At 42.1% G+C, this 22,667-nt stretch overlaps 1 protein-coding gene across 4 annotated transcripts in view; it reads left to right on the forward strand.

The window, feature by feature from the left end:
- Positions 1–22,667, forward strand: part of LOC135220477 (phospholipase DDHD2-like) — a 171,278-nt gene that overhangs the window by 87,994 nt on the left and 60,617 nt on the right. For all 4 annotated transcript variants that reach the window (XM_064257607.1, XM_064257606.1, XM_064257604.1 and 1 more), the window contains 2 exons: positions 16,171–16,362; positions 17,573–17,726. In XM_064257607.1, coding sequence (XP_064113677.1) covers positions 16,171–16,362; positions 17,573–17,726 — 346 coding nt within the window. The remainder of the gene's footprint in view (positions 1–16,170; positions 16,363–17,572; positions 17,727–22,667) is intronic.

The raw sequence follows: 22,667 nt of genomic DNA on the forward strand, positions 1-22,667 counted from the left end.
TGAGTTTGCTTTGCAAGGTCATCTCTCCTGGTATAACTTTATACATCACTCTTTTGATTGGTGCTTTATTGGTTTTGGTGATATCTCAAAATAAATTCCTTTCTTCAAGATTTTGTGACTGTAGTAATTACGTAGGTAATTTCACAAAATGCATTTTGAGGCTTTTTAATTTTTATGTTGCTGTGATATTCTAATTGTATCTGTCTTACTAATTAATATTGTGGTTGGTATGATAGTATTACATATTGGCATTTGTATGTATGGTACATTATATTAAAAACAGACTTTATCTTGGTATCAAAGCAAGACCTCACTGAGAACTTGGTAGATGGTATTATTGGTTGTCGTTAGTCCAGTATAGTATATTAAAAACAGACTTCATTTAGGTATCAAAGGGAGAACTGGCAGAAAATCAATGTCTGTTGACACCTGCTTAAAGTTTGAGATATGGCTGATGGAGCAATGGAATCAGGGAGTAGAGTCATGTCTATATTCTGAAGACGACTGAGGTGAATCTGCATTGTCTTTAGAGGAGTTATTCATTCGTTACACCAAGCAGTTGGCATTGTACATTGTCCTCTTTCCCTGCTAAGGGTGAGTAGTAGAGGTCTCATAGAGGGTGGCAATAGTAGCTGCTGACCTCTCTGAAAAACTGTCAGAACTCACTACCGGCATTCTTTGAAATCTCTTGATGCTCTGTGGTATGTTACCTTCTCTGGTGTTTTTTTGCCTCGCTGTCATCATCTGTAGAGCGCCATTTTCTTCCGTCTCAGTGCCAATGTTTAGACTTGAGGGGTTTCAACTGTGATTTGATTGGTTCTCCTTTAGTATTTATTTAAGAGGTGCAGCTTGTGTTGTTTCGTTTTCACTTCCTTTTGCCAAAGATGATTCCGTTGACTGGCACTCTTTAGTTTACTTCTGTGTCAGCTCCTGTTAAAACAAGTAAGAAGTTAATTGATTATGATAAGGTGCATTATCATGGAAGTAGAGCCTTTGGGAAAGGGATGAACAGTTGAAGGAGAAAGCTAGAAAACTGTTTAGTGTTAATTAGCTGTGCACCTAGCACCAACATGTATTGTACTTGCAACTGTGTTTGTAGAGTAAGCTCTTGGGAACCAACGAAGCTAGATGATGTGCCAGCATGTTGCTGGCTTCATCTAAACTACAGGCGATCTGGGAAGCTTAACTTTTAATTCTGGGTCTCAGATGCTACTGCAACTACTTCCAGTGTTTGGAGCTGCTTAGAGCTGGATTAGGACTTAGATACAATATAATTTTTTTCACCTTCCTCTGTTCAACTTGCAAGTTTCAAGTTATTGGACCAAGGAAGCAAAAACTCCTCTAATTGGTGAGGTACTTTGGCTTAACCCTTAAACGCCGAGCCGGTATTTCCGAAAGTGTCTCCCGTATGCTGGCGGCGTTCGCGAGTGAGCACCAAAACAGAAAAAAAGTTTTTTAAAAAAAATCACAGCACACTTAATTTTCAAGATTAAGAGTTAATTTTGGCTCCTTTTTTTGTCATTGCCTGAAATTTAGTATGCAACCATCAGAAATGAAAAAAATATCATTATCATATATAAATATTGGAATATATGACAGTGCAAATTTTTGTTTATATATATAATTGTATACAAATCGTGCTGTGAGCAAAACGATTAAAGCTAATGAGTTAATTATTTTTTCGTTGTATTATACATTAAATTGCGATGATTTTGGTATATAACAAATTGCAAAACGATCAAAGCAACACAGAGAAAATATTATCACAATATGATGCATGAATTCGTAACGCGCGGACATAAAAAAAAACTTTTAAAAAATTCACCATAAATCAAAATATTGTCCTAGAGACTTCCTGTTTGTTGCAAAATGAAGGTAATTGATTGAATATTTCTAGACTGTAAGTGTTGTAGCTTACATTGCAGTTTTCAACCATTTTGGTCAAGTTAAAGTTGACCAAAGGACGAATTTTTTCTATTTATCGTTACATATTTATAAGAAAATATTTCAAAACTGATAAAAGCTACAACCATGGGTTGTTTTTTGTTGTATTTTACATAAAATTACGCACATTTTCATATATAAAACTTTATGTAACGGCTAATTTAAAATGGTGCAAACATTACGACAATCGGACAAAAAAATTTATGATTTTTTCGAAAGTTACAGCGCGGACGTAAGGAAAAAGTTTTTTTTCATAAATTCACCATAAATCAAAATATTGTGCTAGAGACTTCCAATTTGTTGCAAATAAAGGTAAATGATTGAATATTACTAGAATGTTATAGTTTTAGCTTACAATTGGTTTTTTTTTACCATTTTGGTCGAGTCAAAGTTGACCAAAGGTTGAAATTTTGGCACTTATTGTTATTTATATGAAAATATTTCAAAACTGATAAAGGCTACAACCATGGGTTGTTTTTTGTTGTATTCTACATGAAATTTTGCACATTTTTATATATAAAACTTTATGTAACGGCTAATTTAAAATGGTGCAAACATTACGACAATCGGATGAAAAAATGTATGATTTTTTTGGAAGAGTTACCGTGCGGACGTAAGGAAAAAGTTTTTATTCATAAATTCACCATAAATCGAAATATTGTGCTAGCGACTTCCAATTTGTTGCAAAATGAAGGTAAATGATTGAATATTACTAGAATATAAGAGTTGTAGCTTACAATTGCATTTTTTGACCATTTCGTTAGAGTCAAAGTTGACCGAAGGTTGAAATTTTTGCACTTAATATTATTTATATGAAAATATTTCAAAACTGATAAAAGCTACAACCATGAGTTGTTTTTTGTTGTATTCTACATGAAATTGTGCACATTTTCTTATATAATACTCTATGTAACGGCTAATATGGTGCAAAAATTATGTCAAAGTGATGAAATAATTTCTGAGATGTGTCGCTGATGCTTTTTAGTGCGAGAAGAAAGAAATTCGCGCTTGCGCGCCTAGTTAACGATTGTAAACAAAACAATGCCTTGATCCGTGAGCTCCCAGCATCCCCCAAAGTGCTGATTCAAAAATTTTTGCCTAGTAGCCCTATAACTATTTTTCTGCGAATTTTTAAAAAAACTTTTTTTCGTCGATGTACCATACGTCGGTTCGGCACCCAACAGACAATTTTCGTTGACGTTTAATACGTCCAATCGGCGTTAAAGGGCTAATTGTGAGGTGGAAGTATCTTTTGAATTTGGTATTTTGTTCTTAGCAACACAGCTCAATTATGCATGGATATGAAGATATGTTTGTATGTATGTAGATATATACAGGCATTCCCTGGTTATTGGCGGACTTGGTTATCAGCGATCCGGTTTTATGGCGCTTGCCTAGTCCCATAAAATCAGCAATTTATGGCACCATAGCAGGACAAGTTCTGGTTATTGGCGTCATAAGGGTTCTTATGGCATTCCTTAAGGGTGCTTATGATAAGGGTTCTTATGGCACCGATAACTGGTTATCAATGCCTGTAAGCCTCATTATGGCACCATAAATCACTGAGTTTCAGTTAATGGCGGTTTTCGCTCATCGGCACACCCCCAGGAATGGAACCCCCCCCTCCCCCCAATAACTTGGGACTGCCTGTATAAGAGAGAAGGATGATGATAATAGTTTTAAATATTAGTCCTGAAGAGGCTGTTTCTTGTTGATGCATCAGAGTTAAAACCTCTCCTTGATAGACCTACTTCCGAAGCAAGTGGGAGATTTTTCTTATTCCTTTTACAGCTCAGTTGTAAAGTAAAGGAACAGTTGTGTACAAATCATATAAAGTAGCTCTGCTCGACCGTTGATAGCTGTTTTTTACTTTGTCCCATCATTGTCTCCTTAACCCCTAAGTGTTTAAGTCCACCACTTAAGATGTCTCGAATAAGGAGATTAGAAAATTCTTAACACTACCATTGAAGTCTTCCCTCTAGAGTCTTGCCTCTACAGCCTTTTTTGCATGTAAGTTCTATGTAAACTTTCCCAAACCAATCTCGAGTTCTGCTTCAGTAGTGATCTGGTTCACATTTATGTGAAAAACTTAATCATAATTGATTGATGTTTTGAACTCCCACTTAAGTAGGCTGTGTGAATCCTCAGGATGCTGTGTGCAGATTTTTCAAGTGTCTGGAAAAGCATCAAGAAGAACCTTTGGTATTGATGGTTCTCAGGGAAAGATACTTTGTACCTTTTGTTATTTTTACCCCTATCAACTTCCTGATATCTCTGGATATCCTTCTCTCCACACTCTTTGTGCAGAAAAGTTGCGAGTTGAAGGGGTAGATTGGACAGCTGTTATGCAAGGAATCCATTGAGCCATGGGCATTTCAGTCTCAACAAGTTTATTCATATTACTCCCTTTTCAATGAGTCACTCAGTTTGGTCCTGGCAGCCTTTCAGAAGAGCAGAGGATGTTTACTGTTGACATGTAGGACACTTATTTCCTCATCGGTACACCTTCAGTCAAAGGAAAGTATTCTCCTGTGTTTCGGAGTTTTTAGCAGGATGGATTAATCTGCTTGGTATCAAAGTAGTTCTATCATTTTTGGATGACTGGTTAGCTCTCACCAATTTGGTTCTGATGACCTTGGGAGTGAAGAAGTATGTTGTATGTTTAACCTCAGAGCTGGCCATTTTGTTCAGTAATGACTAATCTATGCTTTTCATATTCAGGCAATTGGTTATCTGCGGATGAAAATGAGCTCGCTCTCTTTGGGTTTTTTTCCAACAGATAGGTAGACAATTTTCTACCACTTTTGAGAACTTTAATGGGTTGGCCTGTAGACCTCAAGAATCTTTACACCTTTCTCAGATGTCTCAGAGGCAGATTGAGGGCCATTCTAAGAAACATTTGATGTTAGGGAGTTGGAAGGTAAGCAACCTACAACTTTTGGCAGTTTGGAATGGTCTTACGCAAACAGAACATTTAATGGGAGACAATTTGATTGCAGTCTTCTGTGAGTTCAACCTCTTGATTCTTACATAAGATGACAAGAAGACACAGATCGAGATATTTTTCATGCTAGCAAAGAATCTTCCTTCCCCTTTGAACAGACCTCTGCAACATCATTCCTTTACCTTAGTTTGCCCTAGCGAAAAACATCGTTATTAAAGACCAACTCAGCAGAAAAGGGCAAGTCTTCAGTCAGATAAGTCTCCTCTTCCTCAGGATTACCTAAAGTTGTGGAACCTTTGGGGTGACCCAACACCAGTCAGTTCACAATGCCCAAAACACAATTCTCCCAGTTTACTGCCCTCCATGCCAGGATCCTCAGGCATGGACAATTGGTGCCATCCTTCAGAATGGTCGAATCTAGACCTTTATGGTTTGCTTCAAGTGGTGAGCTTTACAGAACATAAGGGTGATTTTGATAGCTCTTTGGTGGCACCAAAGGGATTGGTTCCCCTAACTTCCTTTCCTAGTGATAGAAGTTCCTTGTCTTCTTCCAATCAGGAAAGATCTTTTCAGATACTAGTCTTATATAAGAAAATTCCTCCAGATTCTAACACAACCTCACTTTGAGCCTTTTGATAAAGCAGCACTTAAGAACTTTGAAGACCCTCTCTTTTAGCTCTTGCTGTGGCAAAGTGTGATAGTGAGCATCAAGTCCTTTCTTGTATGTGGCTTTGTTCTTGTAGCAATTTTGCTCTTTTCTTTCATTGCTTAGAGAAAATATTAGAAGTTAAAGCCCTTCCCAAATTTGTGACAGTGCTTAATTTAACTGCTTTGGTAGGCAAGCCAGAAGTAGCTGTGTTATGTCCAGTTAGAACTCTTAGGGTTTACCTGGATAGACATAAACCTTTGAGAGGAGGATTTAGCTGTTTACTATCTGTGGTGATAGGAGACCAAACACTTCTTGGTCCAAGAATGCTCAAGTCAGTACACATACAGTTGATTCCTGAACTTGACCAGTTTTGCAAATAATCCTCATGGCTTCTGTACCGTAAGGATATCTATTTCCTTTAAAACCTTTCACTAGAAAAGGTTGTCACGCAGCTCAGGGGGAGATGTAACTTTTGTTGTCTCATATAATTTGTGAAATGCTCAAGTTTAGCATTAATTGTAAAGCCCTGAGTCCTATCATTGCAGCAGGGACACCTTTCCTGAATCAGATATGATAGTAACTTGCTTTCTGTCGTATTGTTAGTTGTTAGGAAATCCCACTGTTGAATTTTGGGAGCACGAAGGTGGTAGTTGTCTTTAGTTTTGGACTGTCAGTTGTGGGCAGTCAACTCGAGCACAGGAGTCTCTAATACTTTAAGAGATAGAGTTCTTTTTACCCTGTTGACTGCACTAACCCACCATCTTCATTCAGTGTGGTAGTCAGCTATTTCGACAGTAGGTAAGATTCATTCTAAATACAGTGGACCCCCTGTATTCGCGTTCTCTGGATTTGTGGACTCACACATTTGCGGATTTCTCTTGGGAACGTTTCCCCGCATTATTCGCGGAAAATTCGCACATTTGCGGTATTTTTCTAAGAGAAATATCCACAAAATCCTGGTTTTTTTTATCAATTTCATCATAAAATGCACTTTTTGTGATAAAACTATATTAAAAAAACCAAGTATAAACATTTTTAGTGGGTTTTTATTGAGTTTTAACTAACAAAATAGGCTGTTTTTAGCATTTTTATAGGGGTGCCAAACATTAGCAGATTCTAATTATTCCAGGGGGGGTCTGGTACGCATCCCCTGTGAATACGGGGGGACCACTGTACAGGCAGTCCCCAGTCATTGGGGTGTGGGGCGGGGGAGGAGTTCTGTTCTCGATGGGATGACGATAACTGAAAATCGCCAATAACTAAAAATCTACAATAACAGTGCTTATTGGGCGCCACTGTTAAGTGGGTATCGGTACCGATAACCAGAGATCGGAGCGTATCGGCGCCAAAAATCCAGTTATCGTCATTGCTAGACAAGTGTTTTAAAACTGGATCACCGACATCCAAGGCCGCCAATAGGCGGGGGCTGCCTGTAATGAGAATTTTTGTGATAAGATTAAGTGGGTGGTCACGAAGAATTCTGACAGATGTAAACATTCCAAGACCACCTTGTGGGAAACAGGTGATTAGAGAGGCAGTCATAGTGGGTTTGCCAAGTGTTATTTTGTTTTACTATTTTGATTGCCAATAGCACCTAATGGCACAAAGATATAAACTAACTTTAACTATAGGTAAGTATCCAAATAATTAATTGTATCATGAAAATTATCATATATTTTCAGTTTTGAAAACAACATACTATATGTAATGGTTTTTGCAATTTTGTACTTATTTTTAAAATTTTATTTTCTAAGTAACTAAGATGATAAACCCCTATAGTACATATAGAGCAAGCCTACAAAGGCCACTGACTTTAAATTTAAGCTTCCCAAGAATATAGCTAACTTCTGATTTTATAATCAGTTTAGAAGATGGCATTCATCAGAGAAGCATCTGTAACAGCACTTTTATATTGGCTTATATGTAATGTTATCATCACCCATTTAATCCCTGTAATAAATCATTTCTACACAAACGCTTTGTTTAACATAGCCTAAGATTTTCGGGAAAGCCTTCCTATCCTAAATAAGGGATTTTGACGTAAGGAAAAATCTATTTCTGGGCGATTGGCTCGTGTCGCCAGCGAAATATCCTTTAATCTATTATTTCTAGGGTAAATGTACTAACACATACCAGAGAATAAATAAAATAAAGAAAAAGGTCAGTATAACTGACTCGCTCACCCTCCAAGAGGGTGTCGGTATGAACACTAGGCGAGTGAGACCACTACCACGAGCCAAATACCAATAGAAATCTCCCACAACAAAAACCCTCCATGAGGAGAGCCGACCCACAGAGTGAGCTGCCGACTGCTGCGCCTCTGGTGGCCATCCTGAAGTTAGCAGACAATCTTGGGCGAAGGGAAGGGTAGGGTGGGATTTCGCTGGCGACACGAGCCAATCGCCCAGAAATAGATTTTTCCTTACGTCAAAATCCCTTTTCTGGGCTCAGCTCGTGTCGCTGCGCGAAATCGTACCAGAGAAATAGCACAAGATTGTAAACAAAAGTAATAAAATAAATCAGAATAGGTCTCAAATAAAAATAAAGTAAATATAAAAAAGAATATAATTGCTAAAAAGATACAAATACACAGTGATACAAAATAGAAATATGCTTAAATTACCCTTAATTCTAAACATGTTTCTTATCCTAAGGTAATTTACATATGTACAGAGGTAAATGGCTTACATGTAACAAAATGGTATCTGTGTAAAGGCATGTATCAAATATAATAGCAATTAGAGTAGTCAAATGAACAAATTAAGCAACAATGATAATATATAAGGAATGCATATGACTTAATATACAAAACCCGTAACCATTATAAATGAGATGTATCCCCTAGCATAAAAATAAGGGGTAACATCCATGAGATCAAAATCCATAATCATCTGTGAGTGTCCCTAGCAAAAACTAAGGGGCACCCACTACATCATCATAAAAGCAGCTAAGACACCAGGTGAATGTAAATGAACACGGTAGGAATAGACGAACTGTTGGGTGAAGCAGGTAGAAAGGAGGACTGAATCTTCTACTACAAATTAACTAGAATCAGGGGAAACTATGTTTCCTGCTGCTACTGCTGAAAATTTCAGAGCTTCCAAGGACTTAAGGTAATGGCGTTTTGAACACTGTCGGCGATTTCCATCCGGTATACTTTTTCAACTCATCGAAGTTCATGTGTTGGAAATAATAATTGAGGTGGCTACTGCCCTAACATCATGTGCTTTCGGGAAAGAGTCAGGATTGGCTTGCTTAATAAAGTACAGGATTTGCTGCCTGATGCCTTTAATGGATAAAGTACCACCTTTTTCCCTCTTAAAGAGGGGACCCGATGAGGATGAGGAGGTCCTGGACAGAAAGGCTCGTAAGGTTGTAACTGGGCAAAGAGATACATCTTGTGGAAGGGGTAGTACCTTCCAAGGTTCCCACCTCATCAAAGGATCTTCATTCTTTGCTAAAAAGCTACGTTCCGGAGAAAGTAGTACTTCCCCTGTGGGAAGGAATTGAATATGATCCGGATCTCTGGATAAAGCTGACAGTTCTGAAATTCTTGCTCCTGAAGCTAAGCTTAATAAAAACAGGGTTTTCCTTAAGAGCATTATAAACGAGCATGTGTCATTGTCGGTTTCTGAAGCCAGTTTTAGAACATCGTTTAAGAACCATGAAACTGACGTAGGCCTTACAGAAGGTCTAAGTCTAGCACATGCCTTAGGAATAGACGAGAAGTAGGAATCCGTCAAGTCTATGTTGAACCCAAATTGAAATATCTTTTTCAAGGCTGACTTGTTTGTCGTAAATCGTTCTAGCTGCTAAACCTTTTTCAAATAAGGATCTGAAAAGGATATAGCTGAATTAACTGTCATGATTCTAATATCAGATTCTCTCAGGAAGATTGCTAACTTTTTGACAGCAGCATCGTACTGTCTCAAAGTTGAATCCCTTTTATCGGATTCCAAGAAGAGAATATTCTGAGGGTCAATATTCGCATCTCTTTTTGCCGCAAACTTCATGAAATCCATAAAGTTAGGGTTTTGAGAATCCCTGAGGAAGCGAACACAGTCTTCGTTTGTACTGACTGGGAGAGCTTGGGATTGGGGATCCGAAGAGGACGAAGGCCCAGCTCCAGAATTAGGGGATACCAATTGCTCTTCGGCCAGTCTGGGGCTACTAGAGCCACTTGACCCTTGAACGTCCTGAGTTTGTTTAAAACTTTCATAAGAAGATTCACTGGGGGAAAGACATAAATCTTCTTCCAGTTGTTCCAGTCTAGAGCCAGGGCGTCCGTGGCATAGGCCAGAGGGTCCAGGTTGGGGGCTACATAACAGGGAAGTTTGTGATTCACTTGAGATGCGAAGAGATCCACCTGTAGCCCTGGGACTCTTTGAAGGATCCATTGGAACGAACTGTTGTCCAGTGACCATTCCGACTCTAGGGGCACTGATCGGGATAACGCGTCTGCTATGACGTTTCTCACTCCAGCTATGTGAGTGGAGGAGAGATGCCAACTGAACTTGTCTGCCAGGGAGAAGATGGCTACCATCACATGATTTAGATGACGTGACTTGGAGCCTCCTCTGTTTATACAATGTACTACCACTGCGCTGTCCAGAACTAGCTTTATGTGGTGAGTACTTTGGTGGGCGCAACCTTTTTAGAGTCAAGAACACTGCCATTGCCTCCAGTACGTTTATATGGAACTGACTGAACTGAGGTGACCAAGTTCCTTGAACCTTTTGGACCTGTGAATACCCTCCCCAACCGCTTAAGGACGCGTCTGTGTGGATGGTAATCCCTGGTGGAGGGAACTGAAGGGGTACTGACACTGACAAATTCTTGACTTTCGCCCACGGCCGAAGACGATTCTTTAGAATCAGAGGGACTGAGGATAGTTTGTCCCTGGCCCTGACATTTGCTCGTGAGCGCCAGATTCTGGTTAGGTCTTTCAGTTTGGCTTTCATTAAGACGTTCGTCACTGATGCAAACTGGAGAGAACCCAGGATCCTCTCCTGAGCTCTCCTTGACGCCAGTTTGTGACTTAGAAATTGCTTGACTGACTTCGCTATTTCTTTCCTTTTGGTTGATGGAATCGACAGAGTATGGGAGAATAGATTCCATTGAATGCCCAGCCACTGAAAGTCTGACTCTGGAGTGAGCCTTGACTTGGTCCTGTTTATCTTGAAGCCTAAATATTCCAGGAACTGAATCACTTTCAGTGTAGCTCTGTTGCATTCCTCGACTGTTGAAGCCCAGATCAACCAATCGTCGAGATACGCTACTACCATAATCCCTTGTGATCTGAGTTGTTGCACTACCGCTTCCGCTAGTTTCGTGAACACCCTGGGTGCCACGTTGAGTCCGAAGGGAACTACCTTGAAGGAGAATGCCTGGTCTCCTATCTTGAAACCCAGATACGGACGGAAGTGTCTTGCAATAGGGATATGATAGTAGGCGTCTGTAAGATCGATAGAGGTGGTTGACGGACCACGGGGAAGTAAGGTCCGCACCTGTGAGATCGTGAGCATCTTGAACTTGTCGCAGCGGATGGCTAAGTTAAGCGGGGACAAGACTAAGATTACCCTTCTTTTTTGTGAGCCTTTCTTTGGCACGCTGAACAAGCGACCTTGAAATTTTAATCTCTTGACTCTCGCTATAGCTCCTTTCTGAAGGAGGTCCTCTGCGTACTCTGTCAATTCTTTGGAAGGAAGTTGACGGAAAGGTCTGGATGGAGGTGGGTTCGTCAACCAGCTCCAACCCAGGCCTTTTGACACTATGCTCTGAGCCCATTCGCTGAAGTTCCACCGGTGGCGAAAGTGAAACAGCCTCCCTCCTACCTGAAGTTCTTCATTGGTTCTGGTAACCGCCTCGGCCTCCTCTGAAGTGCTTTCCCCTGTTAAAGGGGCCTCCCGATCCTCTCCCACGAAAGGAACGCTTACCTCTGCCTCCCTTACCCGAGCGGTCATACTTCTGTGAAGCTTGACTCTCGAAGGCTTGATTGTAGCTGGAGAGATGGCGTAAGAGGTGGAGGGCTGAGGCTGAGGGGATATCACATAAATTGGCTGTGATTGAGCCTTAGAGGTGGAAGGTTGGGCTGTTTGCACTAAGGGCACCGCTGGAACTTGCTGAGGAAAGCGTGGCTGCTTTTTCTGGTAAGGATGGAAACGCCTAGGTTTCCTCTGTCCTTACCTTTAGGTGTTAGGTCTTGTCTCCTCTTAGCCGTAAGGCCCCAACGGTCCTTAAGGCTCTGGTTCAGCCTCGTAGCCTCTGACTGGACTTCCTTCACCATAGCTTCTGGGAAGAGATGCTCCCCAGATGTTTAGACGAGAGTAATCCTATTCGGCTCATGTCGAATGGTTGCCTCTTGTAGGACATGCTTCCTACAATTCGTTCTAGCAGTGGCAAACTCAAACATATCCGACTGTACCGTTTGAGTCAGGGCTTTGGTCATGAGCTTAAAAAGCGGTTCTGAGCCATAAGCTATGGTTGCTACCTCGGACATAGCCATAGAGTTAATTGATCTGGCTAATCGCGATTTCGCGTCAAATTCAGCCTGAATAAGGCCATCTGGGAGCCTGGGTAGCTTTTCACCAAACTGCTCCATAGCACAGTCCGGTTTGAGTTTGCCAGCTGAGAAGGTGTTTGGCAAGTCCTCCCACAATTCTCCGGCTGAGGGGAGCAACGGAGATGTGGGATCTGCTTCCTTCAATTGAGGCATGGGTTCCCCCTTCTGGGCCGCTGGGATGGTAGACCTCGCGATCTTTGTCAGGAACGGGAGCGGGGTACTCTCATCCATTGTGAAAATGGTAAAGGGACTCTTGAAAGGTTGTATCCTGGTATTAGAACAATCCATGTCCTCTAAACATCTGAGACCATTCTCTCTGAGCCTGGTCTCGTGAATAGAGGACTGTCTCCTTTGGTACCCTATCATCCCGAACCATGGCTGAAGCTGTAAGCCTTGCGTAGCCTATGAACGGAGGCTGGAGGTCTTCCGGGAAGAACTCGAAGTCCTCTATCCTTCGAGTTCCGAATTCCGGTATGGAAATGAGACCGTCTTGGAAGGGGGCGTATGAAGCTACTCTCCATGGATTGTTCATCGAGAACGGAGGTAGCGAGTCATACGGAGGAAGCTGAGTTCCACTCGTATTGGAAAAGTGGAGGAGAGGCTAGAGGGGCTTCTCTCAGTCCGGCTATAATGGAGTCTTGGGAAGTAATCCTATCCGACAGACGAGAGATCATTTGTTCCATGCTACTCTTTAGGGACCCAACCAGGTCGCCCACCTGTTGCAACAGGCCAGCATTGGAGTCCAAGGCCGGAGCTGCTGCGGAGGTGGAGGGGTGGCTCTGAATCGGAACCAAGGGTAGCGGAACTGGTGACCCTGCCGGGGTGCGAGATCTCTCTCTGGAGGATTTACTCCTCGAGGACTTAGAGCCGGAGCTAGAAGCTTTAGACCTGTCTGCTCCGGGATTCGCAGCCGGAAGACTTACATGAGGAGGATGACGCCCGAAGTCGACTTCTTAGACGACGACGACGTCTTAGTCAAGGATTTCACTGCTTGACCTTTGACCTTAGGTCTAACCGAAGCGTCAGGAGGAGTATATAATTCATCACCTGTAAAGCCTTGGAAGGATGGAGAGGTTGCAGGAGTAGAAGAAACAGTTACACCCAAGGGTGACCCTTGGGTGTCCACCCTACTTACCTCGACCAACAGGTCGTCTACACCTACCATAGGTTCCACATTAATATCTAGAGTCGCGACGTCCGTGGAGATATCCTGGTCTTGATCAGTTAATGAGGCAGCCAGCTGTTGTTGGATGAAGGCGATAGTAGGGGCCGCCTCTACTGGGTCGACGTATCCTGTCGCCTTGCCTCCGGGGAAGATTAACAGCGCCAACCGCTTCTGCATTCTCCAAGATGTAGGGCATACCCTTGGCGGCGTTCTTCCCAAACCGCCGACCCAGGCCCGCAGGGTTGCCAGTGCGGTATCCTTCACTGCCGGCGCCTGGAAGAGAGGGCGTAGATTAGATTTAAGAATCACTTAAAACTAAAACTTAAAATATAACTTAAACTTAGATGCCTTAAGTTAAAGTGGATGATGAAAACTTAAGCACTAAAACAGAAGCGGAGCAGCTACCGGAGATGGGATACTCACCCCTTCTAAAAGCTGGCTCACCAGATCGTAACTATGGTACACGTCTCATGGTACCAGACCTGGATGTCCCCGTGCAGCTCGCGCATGGAGCATGGGACCGGCAAACTTCGTGTCCACATGGGTCCTGAAGTGTGGCAGCGCATCCCGGATGCTCACAGTTGGTGGCCTGTAAGTGGGAAGATACATGAGTATCTTAAAGAATAACACTTACAGGCTAAAGGACAGAAGAACTGAACTCTCCGTTGCATGCCGGAGCTCAGAAAAAATTTTGGGCATAACCCCCCCCTGCCTCGCCTGAATAGGCTATAATCCCGGAGATATCCGGTAAGACATGTAAGGGAAGGGAGGGGGGGAAAAGGTTTAAGGTACTTAAGATAAACTTATAGTTAATCTAATAACGCCTTAAACCTAAAACTCAAACGAACGCCGGACCAAGTCCAGTGCGTAGCGGAGTTTAGTAACTCAGCAATGCGGTAAGGTTAGCAGGGACCCACTGTATGTTCCGGTCCACTCTACTGGGTGGACTAACATCTTCCCGCTGGATGCCAGGACTCCGATCAGGAAAGGAGTCCTAGCAAGGTCGGGAAGAGCGAGGAGACATACAGGCTCGAGCGAACCGGAGCGACAAGGAAGCAACGGATGGGGGGTAAAGGCCAGTACCCCTCCACCCCCCACCCATCACCACCCGGTGGCCGTACCGAGAAGCCGGAGAGGTCACGTCCAGTCTGGGTCTGTCCCGTCTCCCTGGCCCCTCCGCCTGGGGGGAGAGAGGGAGGCATGCTCGGGTATGTGGAGCGAGCGTGGGCAGACCGACCCACCCTCCCCCGACTCTATGGAAGAGCGGGAGGAGGGGGGAAGGGGACTGGGCAGGCGTCTGGCTGTCTCGTGATCGCGTAGTGACCACGAGGCGGTAAGACTAAAATAGACAACTAAGCCTAGGACCAAACCACTGATCATAGAGATGCTATCGGGAAGCAACTGACTGAAAAGCGGTAGCATGGAGACCTACTGGGCCAAAACCGACTGATCAGAGAGATGCTATAGGGAAGCCCCGAACTGATGAGCGGTAGCATAGGCTCAAGGAGCCAGACCTAGGCTAAGCCAGACGCCTAACTAACCTAGCCACAACAAAATACATGGTATAATAAAATAAAATAAAAGAAAGAAAACAATATAGTAGGAGAAAAAATCCAGGAGTGTACGACTAACCCGAAGGAAAGTCTACCACTCAAAGCTAGTCAGAGGCCGATACTAAGAGCCGGGAACTAGGGTCTGGAAAGAAAAGCCTACATAAGGTAAAAGACATGCATGCATGACAAACCTGAGTATACAGTACCCTAAGTAAAATGGATAATAAATATAGATGCGTATATAGATAAGGGGATGTTCTAGGTATGGGAGACCGAGAACGAACCCACCACGCGGCAGAACTATGCTGCCATGCTTCCGACCCCGAGTTCGTATTTATACCTAAAAAACGGCAAATACTGACTGAGGGCCGGAAAAAACCAACTAACCATAAATACTGAGTACTTAACTTAGCTGCTGCAATAGCTGCACGCTCCATCATAGATAAATCCAACGAAAGGGCACAAAAAACACAGAGAGAAAAATATCACGTGTGACTCGTGTGCGCTAACTGAAAAGGATGACCACCAGAGGCGCAGCAGTCGGCAGCATGGGATGGAGTAGTAGTAGTACGAGCTGCTCACTCTGTGGGTCGGCTCTCCTCATGGAGGGTTTTTGTTGTGGGAGATTTCTATTGGTATTTGGCTCGTGGTAGTGGTCTCACTCGCCTAGTGTTCATACCGACACCCTCTTGGAGGGTGAGCGAGTCAGTTATACTGACCTTTTTCTTTATTTTATTTATTCTCTGGTATGTGTTAGTACATTTACCCTAGAAATAATAGATTAAAGGATATTTCGCGCAGCGACACGAGCTGAGCCCAGAAATATTATCTACTCAGCCCTAATAGTCATGGGATGGATGCATCCAGTCCTTGCTTCACTTAATCTTTTGTTTTATTTGAAGTAATGGTATGTTTTGTACAGTACTACTAGTAATAAAAAATTTAACATGGAGTGCTTACCTCTGTATGCCACAGATTGGAGCTCCTTTAGCAGAAGGAATTTACCTTTTGTTGAGCAGCTCACTCATCCTACTTATCTTGTCATAACCTCTGTGATATCCATTCTTTATTTTATTTCGTCCAGTTGGGAATTAAATAAAATACCATAAAATAGCATTTCTTAGTGTGTATAAAGTTGTTCTAAGCCAAGAAATATTGATTGTTTTTAATGTTGGATATTTTTACATAGTATCTTTTTGGATAAAAGACAGGTAGTAAACTGTAATGGTTGTTTGGAAAAAGATTTTGTAGAAGAGATTTTTTATGTGATTATACTATTTCTTGTAATTATAAAATGAATCAATATGCAGATTGTTTTAGTTATCGCTTATAGATTTTTAAAAAATTTCTCAGCATATCATGGACACAGTGGCATCTGAACTGAATCGGCTCTTCAACTTATTTTGCGAGAGAAACCCTTCCTTTAAGGGTCTGGTTTCTTTGGGTGGTCACTCTCTAGGATCAGTGATTCTTTTTGACCTTCTAATGCATCAGTCGCATGAAGAGAAAGAGCAAAAAGAAGGGGAGGAATCTCCAATATCAAAGGTATGGTTTGTTACTCATTTCCTTAATTTTGCAGATATTTTAATTTAAATTAGTTGCTACTCTCTTTTATCATTTTTCATGTAGGATTATCCAGTAATTTTATATTGAAAATGAGCTGAGAAGTAATTAGGATGAAACTTCCATATTTCTTGTTTACACTATTTTTAAGAAAAATGGAAATTTACGACATCTTGAAGTGTTTAAAGAATAAATATGACAGATATAGTGATATGAAAGTACGTTCTAAAAATTTCAGATGCTTATTGTTTATCAGGATGTCAGATACTTTGGGTAGTCACTATAGTATAGTGGTTGGGGAAGCACTGCCATGTTCATATGTAGTTTTCAGTTTTAGTATGAGGAAATTATCCTTTTCTGATAATTTCTTGTTAGATTGTCTAACATATACATATAATTTTATTACATATTTATATCATGCAATAAAGATTATAGTTGAAAGAAGCAAAGCAGAAGTTAGCAGAAATGTGTGGTGTAATACCTGGAAAGTTAGAAACATATTAAAGGAATCCATGTACCACTTGAAAGTGACTGCATATAGTATTCAGTTTCATTGACTATCATTTGTTATTGATTACCATAATACCTCACCTGCTTGCCCTTGTTAGATGTTTCCTGCACGTAGTTAATGTCATAATGAAAATGACTCATTGAAAGCTGCTTAAATGCATCATGATATGACTTTCTTCCAGGATGTGTGTAGTATTAGAATGCTCGATATATATATATATACGTATATATAATATATAGATATATATATATATATATATATATATATATATATATATATATATATATAACATAATATATATTATATATCTATACGTATATATACACACTACAGTTATAAACATAACTGTAGAAATAAATAATGAACATTTGGTAGATTTTTACATAGAAAAAGGAAAAAGATGAGAATTAGTGAGTAAAAGTAAATGCATATTTGCTTTTGAAAAAGTGTAAATTTTGAGACTTGCCTTTAGTAACAATACATCCTGGAAGGTATGAAGTTGCATTTCAAGCGTTTTAACTTCAAAAATTCCATGTGGGATTGAATGCTCCTAAATAGATTTCTCTATTTTATCTTGGCAGCTCTGTGTCATTGGTGAGGATTAACTCGTTTAAGGTATGGAGATAAATTTATAAAAATGACTACTTAATTTGTAATTTCTCTCTTGGTTATCTTCCGCAGGAAGAGTTTAGTCCCCATGAACGACATAGTAATGAGTCGATCTCCTCATCAATAAATTATGTCATGGGAGGCCAGGGAACTGGACAGCCTTCTCTTATATATCCAAAACTGATTTTTAAACCAGAAGCTTTCTTCCTAATGGGTTCACCATATGGTAAGTAGTTCATACATTATACTTAAGTATGTCCTCACACAAAGTACAAACATTGCGTACATTTTCTAGTGTCAACACTGAAATTAAATGGAGAAACTGAATGCCAAATCCCTTTCAAAACAGTTTGAGCACTACTTGTAAAAGTGAAACATCCCTGACATGTTGAATGGTCATGATTATTATTTTGATGTATGTGTAAATACATATCATAAAAATAGACAACTCATCCTAATTTAAACTCTGATGTTCTATTAACCTGTTTTTTTTACAAGTATAATTGGGATCGCTACTGCTGATGCTACTAGCCCACTCTTCTCAGATGGAACTTGCGTAGAAAGTGTTAGAGGAGAACTTTTATACAATGTTTTGAACCTAGTTGTTTGAATCAACAGGGTTGTTAGTGTTACTGATAGGCTACACCTAATTTCCAGGGGTCTTTGTGAACACCAAAGAAAGGAAGAGGAGGTTATTGCAGTTCTTGCCTTCTTCCATTCCTGACCAGGAATTGTGGGAGGTGTACAGAAAGGCTGGGGATCTTAGGGATTCCCATGAAACAGTTTTGGGTTGTCCTTGCATTTTAAGAGGGTGTAGAATTTTTTTCTTTGCAGTTATCCCATTCCCTTTTATAGCTATCATCAGTAGTCTGTCTGAGGTTTCATGGTAGTAACACCGAAAAGTCCGACACCTGTGGAGAATTTGTTAAAAGTAGAATTTCAAACATCTAACTCACCTGGTAGTTATATATATAGCTTACGTCCCTGACGTCACGGCAGAATTTCAAAACTCGCGGCAATCGCCGATTGGGTAGTCAGGTGCACCACCTGTGCGCCCTCTACCAGGTACGTAGCACCATACCAACTATTCCTCAGATCTTCCCTGCCGCCGCTACGGTGACATCGTTGGAACTTCGCTCGTTATAGCCCGTGTCTTTTGCAGTATTATTTGGTGAAGTACACTTTGGCTTTGGCTTTCGCTTGATTGGATTTTGATTTCGTTTCGATATTGTTGGTTTGACCTTTGCTTGTTTTTTATCTCTCTTTTTGATTTCTCATCATGTCTGATTCTGCTTCAAGTTTGAGAATGTGTGTGAAAGGTTGCAAGACTAGACTTGCTAAATCCTCTTTAGATCCTCATTCTATTTGTAGTAAATGCAGAGGAAAAAAAGTTTGTGAGATAGGTGATAGATGTGATGAATGTGTGGGCTTGCCTGAGACTGAATGGATTGAATATTACCGCTATGTGCGTAAATTAGAGAAGGATAGGATAAGGAGAGCGAAGAAGACCTTGTCTCGCTCCTCCATAGACAGTCAAGGAATAGATAGTTCTCTACTATCCCTCGATAATCCTATGATCCTCCTCCTGTTGTATCATTACCAAATCCATTTGTCAGAAACAGGTAAAAGTCCATCATTACAGGACATGATGACGGCCATTCAAGCCCTTGGTCAACGGGTAGAATCCCTGGCACAAGACAGGGATAAATTATGGTCTAATATGAGAGATATTAAAGTGAATAGTGAAATTAGTGCAAGTGCAGTGGAGGGTGCGGCCGCTCGGACTTGTCGTGCTCCTAGTCCTAGACCTCTTCCAAGCTCACCAACCCCTGTGAGAAGGAAAGTCGACCGCGAAGGGAGGCGAGAGGTTTTTAGTCTCCCAGCGGGGTGGGGGGAAGGTCGTCCCCTCGAGCGTACCTGTAGACGATCCCCAGGACGCTCACCCTCGCTATAGGAAAGGCGAGGTTAAAGTGTTTTTCTTCGTCTTCTGGACGACGCAGTACCCAGACGGGGCTGGCGTCAGACTTCTAAATCCAGACCCATTAAAAGGAAATCCCAGGACGCCGAGCGTCTTGATACTGGACGCCAGGACGATATACGTCAAGAGCGTCCAGGATGTAGTCATTGGAGCAGCCCCGAGCGCTTCCCTTCAGGTTCCGATATTTGCTCTCCTACCAAATTAAGACGTAAGACGTCGCACAGGCGACCATCGTCTTTGGTAGGAGGCAAGGAAATATTGGAAAGGGGGAAACCTTCGGTGCAAACTGCAACTCCGGATCGTTTCTCTTTCGATTCCGATGCTTGCTCTCCTGCCAAATCAAGACGCATGATGTCGCACAACGCGGCCGTCGTCTTTGGCAGGAAGTAAGGAAGGATCGGACGAAGGGAGACTTTCGGTGCGTGCTACAACTCCTGTTCGCTTCCCTTTCGTCTCCGATGTTTGCTCTCCTACCAATATAAGACGTAAGATACCGCACAGGCGGCCGTCGTCTTTGGTAGGAGTAAAGGAAGCATCGGACGATTGGATGCCTTCAGTGCATGCTCCTGCCTCCTCCTTCGGATTGGCGTTCTTCAGGCCTTTCATCTCAAGACGAACAGAATGAAGAGAGAGAGATTGACTTTGCAACTTCTCTAGTCTGTTCCCAGCAGCAAGAAGCTCCACAGTTTTCCGTACTGCAAGATTTTAAGCAGAAACTCTCCTCTCTTATGCAGTCATATCACCTGCTACTCTTACTGTTAAACGCCAGGACGAAAACGTTTTAAAGCACGACAACAGGACGAAAAACGTCTTGAAACAAGACGCCAGGATGAAAAACATCTTGAAGCAAGACAGCAGACGATAAGCGTCTTGAAGCAAGACGCCAGGACGAAAGAAGTCTTGAAGGAAGACACCAGGACGAAAAACGTCTTGAAGCAAGACGCCAGGACGAAAAACGTCTTGAAGCAAGACGCAAGGACGAAAAACGTCTTGAAGCAAGACGCCTGGACGAAAAACGTCTTGAAGCAAGACGCCAGGACGAAAATCGTCATGAGACAGGACGCCAGGACACCAGGCATCAAGGTACTGGACGACAAGACTCCAGGCATCAAGAAACTGGACAGCAGGATGCACAAACGCAACATGACATCGCTACATCAGTTGTGTCCTCAATCAGAAGAAAGGAATGAAGACATCCCCCATTCTCCTTTTGATCAGATGCAAGTCGTTTCCGAGGAAGAATATCAAACAGATCTACAACCTTCAGCAGATCTTAAAAGGCTTATGAAAGTTTTTGCGGAACTTTTTCAGAAAGTTTTGTGCCAGCTGCCCCTCGTTCTCCACCTTCAGAGTTCACTTTAGGGAAGGCTTCTAAAGAATCCGACTTTACGAAGATGGTATTATCGCGCTCTTCGAAAAGAGCCTTGAAATTAATGAAGGAATGGATGACTCTAAGAAAGACCAGGGAAAAAACAGCTTTCTCATTTTCTCCGGCCAGATTAGCTTGCAGATCCAGCATCTGGTACGACACTGGAGAAGTCCTAGGTTTGGGAGTTCCAGCTTCTTCCCATGGGGACTTCTCTAGTCTTGTGGACTCTTCTCGTCGGACGGCCCATGGGGGAGACGAAAGTGTTTTGGTCTTCCTCTGAAATGGACCACCTCCTCAAAGGGATTTTTAGAGCCTTCGAAGTCTTTCACTTCCTAGACTGGACTCTGGGTTCGTTGGGAAAGAAAATTGTGAAAACTTGAAGTCTACCAAAACGGAAGAACTCGTTCACCTTAGGTCATGCATTGACAGAGCGCTTCGAGACGGTCGAACGAGCTAGCAGCCCTTTTCTCAGCTGGAATCTTGAAGAAAAGGGCCCAATTTTGTTCTTTTCTTTCGAGTGGAGTAACGCTCACTCAGAGAGCGGAACTGCTTTTCGCTCCCCTTTCGACTCATCTTTTTCCGCATAGTTTGGTAAAAGAAGTATCCTCAGCTCTGACTCAAAAAGCGACACAAGATCTGATGACTAAAGCAGCAAGGAGAGTGTTTCCGTCAAGTTTTGCAGGACAGAAACTTAAAGAAACCACTCCTCTACCACGTAGTTCTCGGCCCTTTCGAGGTAGATCCCTCAGGAGAGGGAATGCAAGACCTATTACAAAAAACTCCAAGAAAAGAGGCTTCAGAGGAGGAAGTAATAAAGTCTGACAAAGTTCTTCTTCAGACAGTGGTAGGAGCCAGACTCAAAAATTTCTGGCAAACATGGGAGAAAAAGGGAGCAGATCCTTGGGTTCTACTTCAGCTTCTCAAAGAAGGATACAAGATCCCTTTCTGGAAAAAACCCCCCTTAGCAGAAAGACCGATCGATCTGTCAGCCAAGTACAGAGAGGAGTCCAAGACTCTAGCGATACAACAAGAGGTTTCTATGCTAATTCAGAAGGAAGCAATAGAAAGAGTTCAGAACCTGGAATCTCCGGGGTTTTACAATCGATTATTCCTGGTCCCCAAGAACTCGGGCGGATGGAGACCGATTTTGGACGTGAGTTCCCTGAATTTTTTCGTGAAGAAAACAAAATTCACTATGGAGACAACGAAATCAGTTCTTGCTGCAGTCAGACGAGACGACTGGATGGTTTCGTTGCATCTCCAGGATGCTTATTTTCACGTCCCGATCCACCCAAACTCCAGAAAGTACCTAAGATTTGTTTACAAGACAGAAACATTTCAATTCCGAGCTCTTTGTTTCGGTCTAAATACCGCACCTCAAATTTTCACAAAACTTATGAGCAACGTAGCAGCAATGCTACACAAGAAACGCATCAGAGCCTCATTGTATCTGGACGATTGGCTCCTCAGAGCCCATTCCTACGCCAACTGTCTGGAGAATCTTCAGAAAACAATTCGATTATCAGAAGACCTAGGCCTTCTGATAAACCACCAGAAATCCCAACTGATCCCATCCCAGGAAATCTTGTACTTGGGGATGAGGATTCAGAGTCAGGTTTTTCGGGCTTTTCCGTCCACATTGAGAACGGAACAAGCTTTAGAGAAAATAAGAAACTTCCTAAAGAAACAGAAGTGCTCTGCGAGGGAGTGGATGAGTCTGCTGGGACCTTTTCCTCGCTAGAACAGTTTGTCTCCTTGGGAAGACTGAACCTACGCCCTCTGCAGTTTCATCTAAATCAGCATTGGGACAAGAAGAAGAC

The sequence above is a fragment of the Macrobrachium nipponense genome, chromosome 2, assembly GCF_015104395.2.
Source record: "Macrobrachium nipponense isolate FS-2020 chromosome 2, ASM1510439v2, whole genome shotgun sequence".
Lineage (NCBI taxonomy): Eukaryota > Metazoa > Arthropoda > Malacostraca > Decapoda > Palaemonidae > Macrobrachium > Macrobrachium nipponense.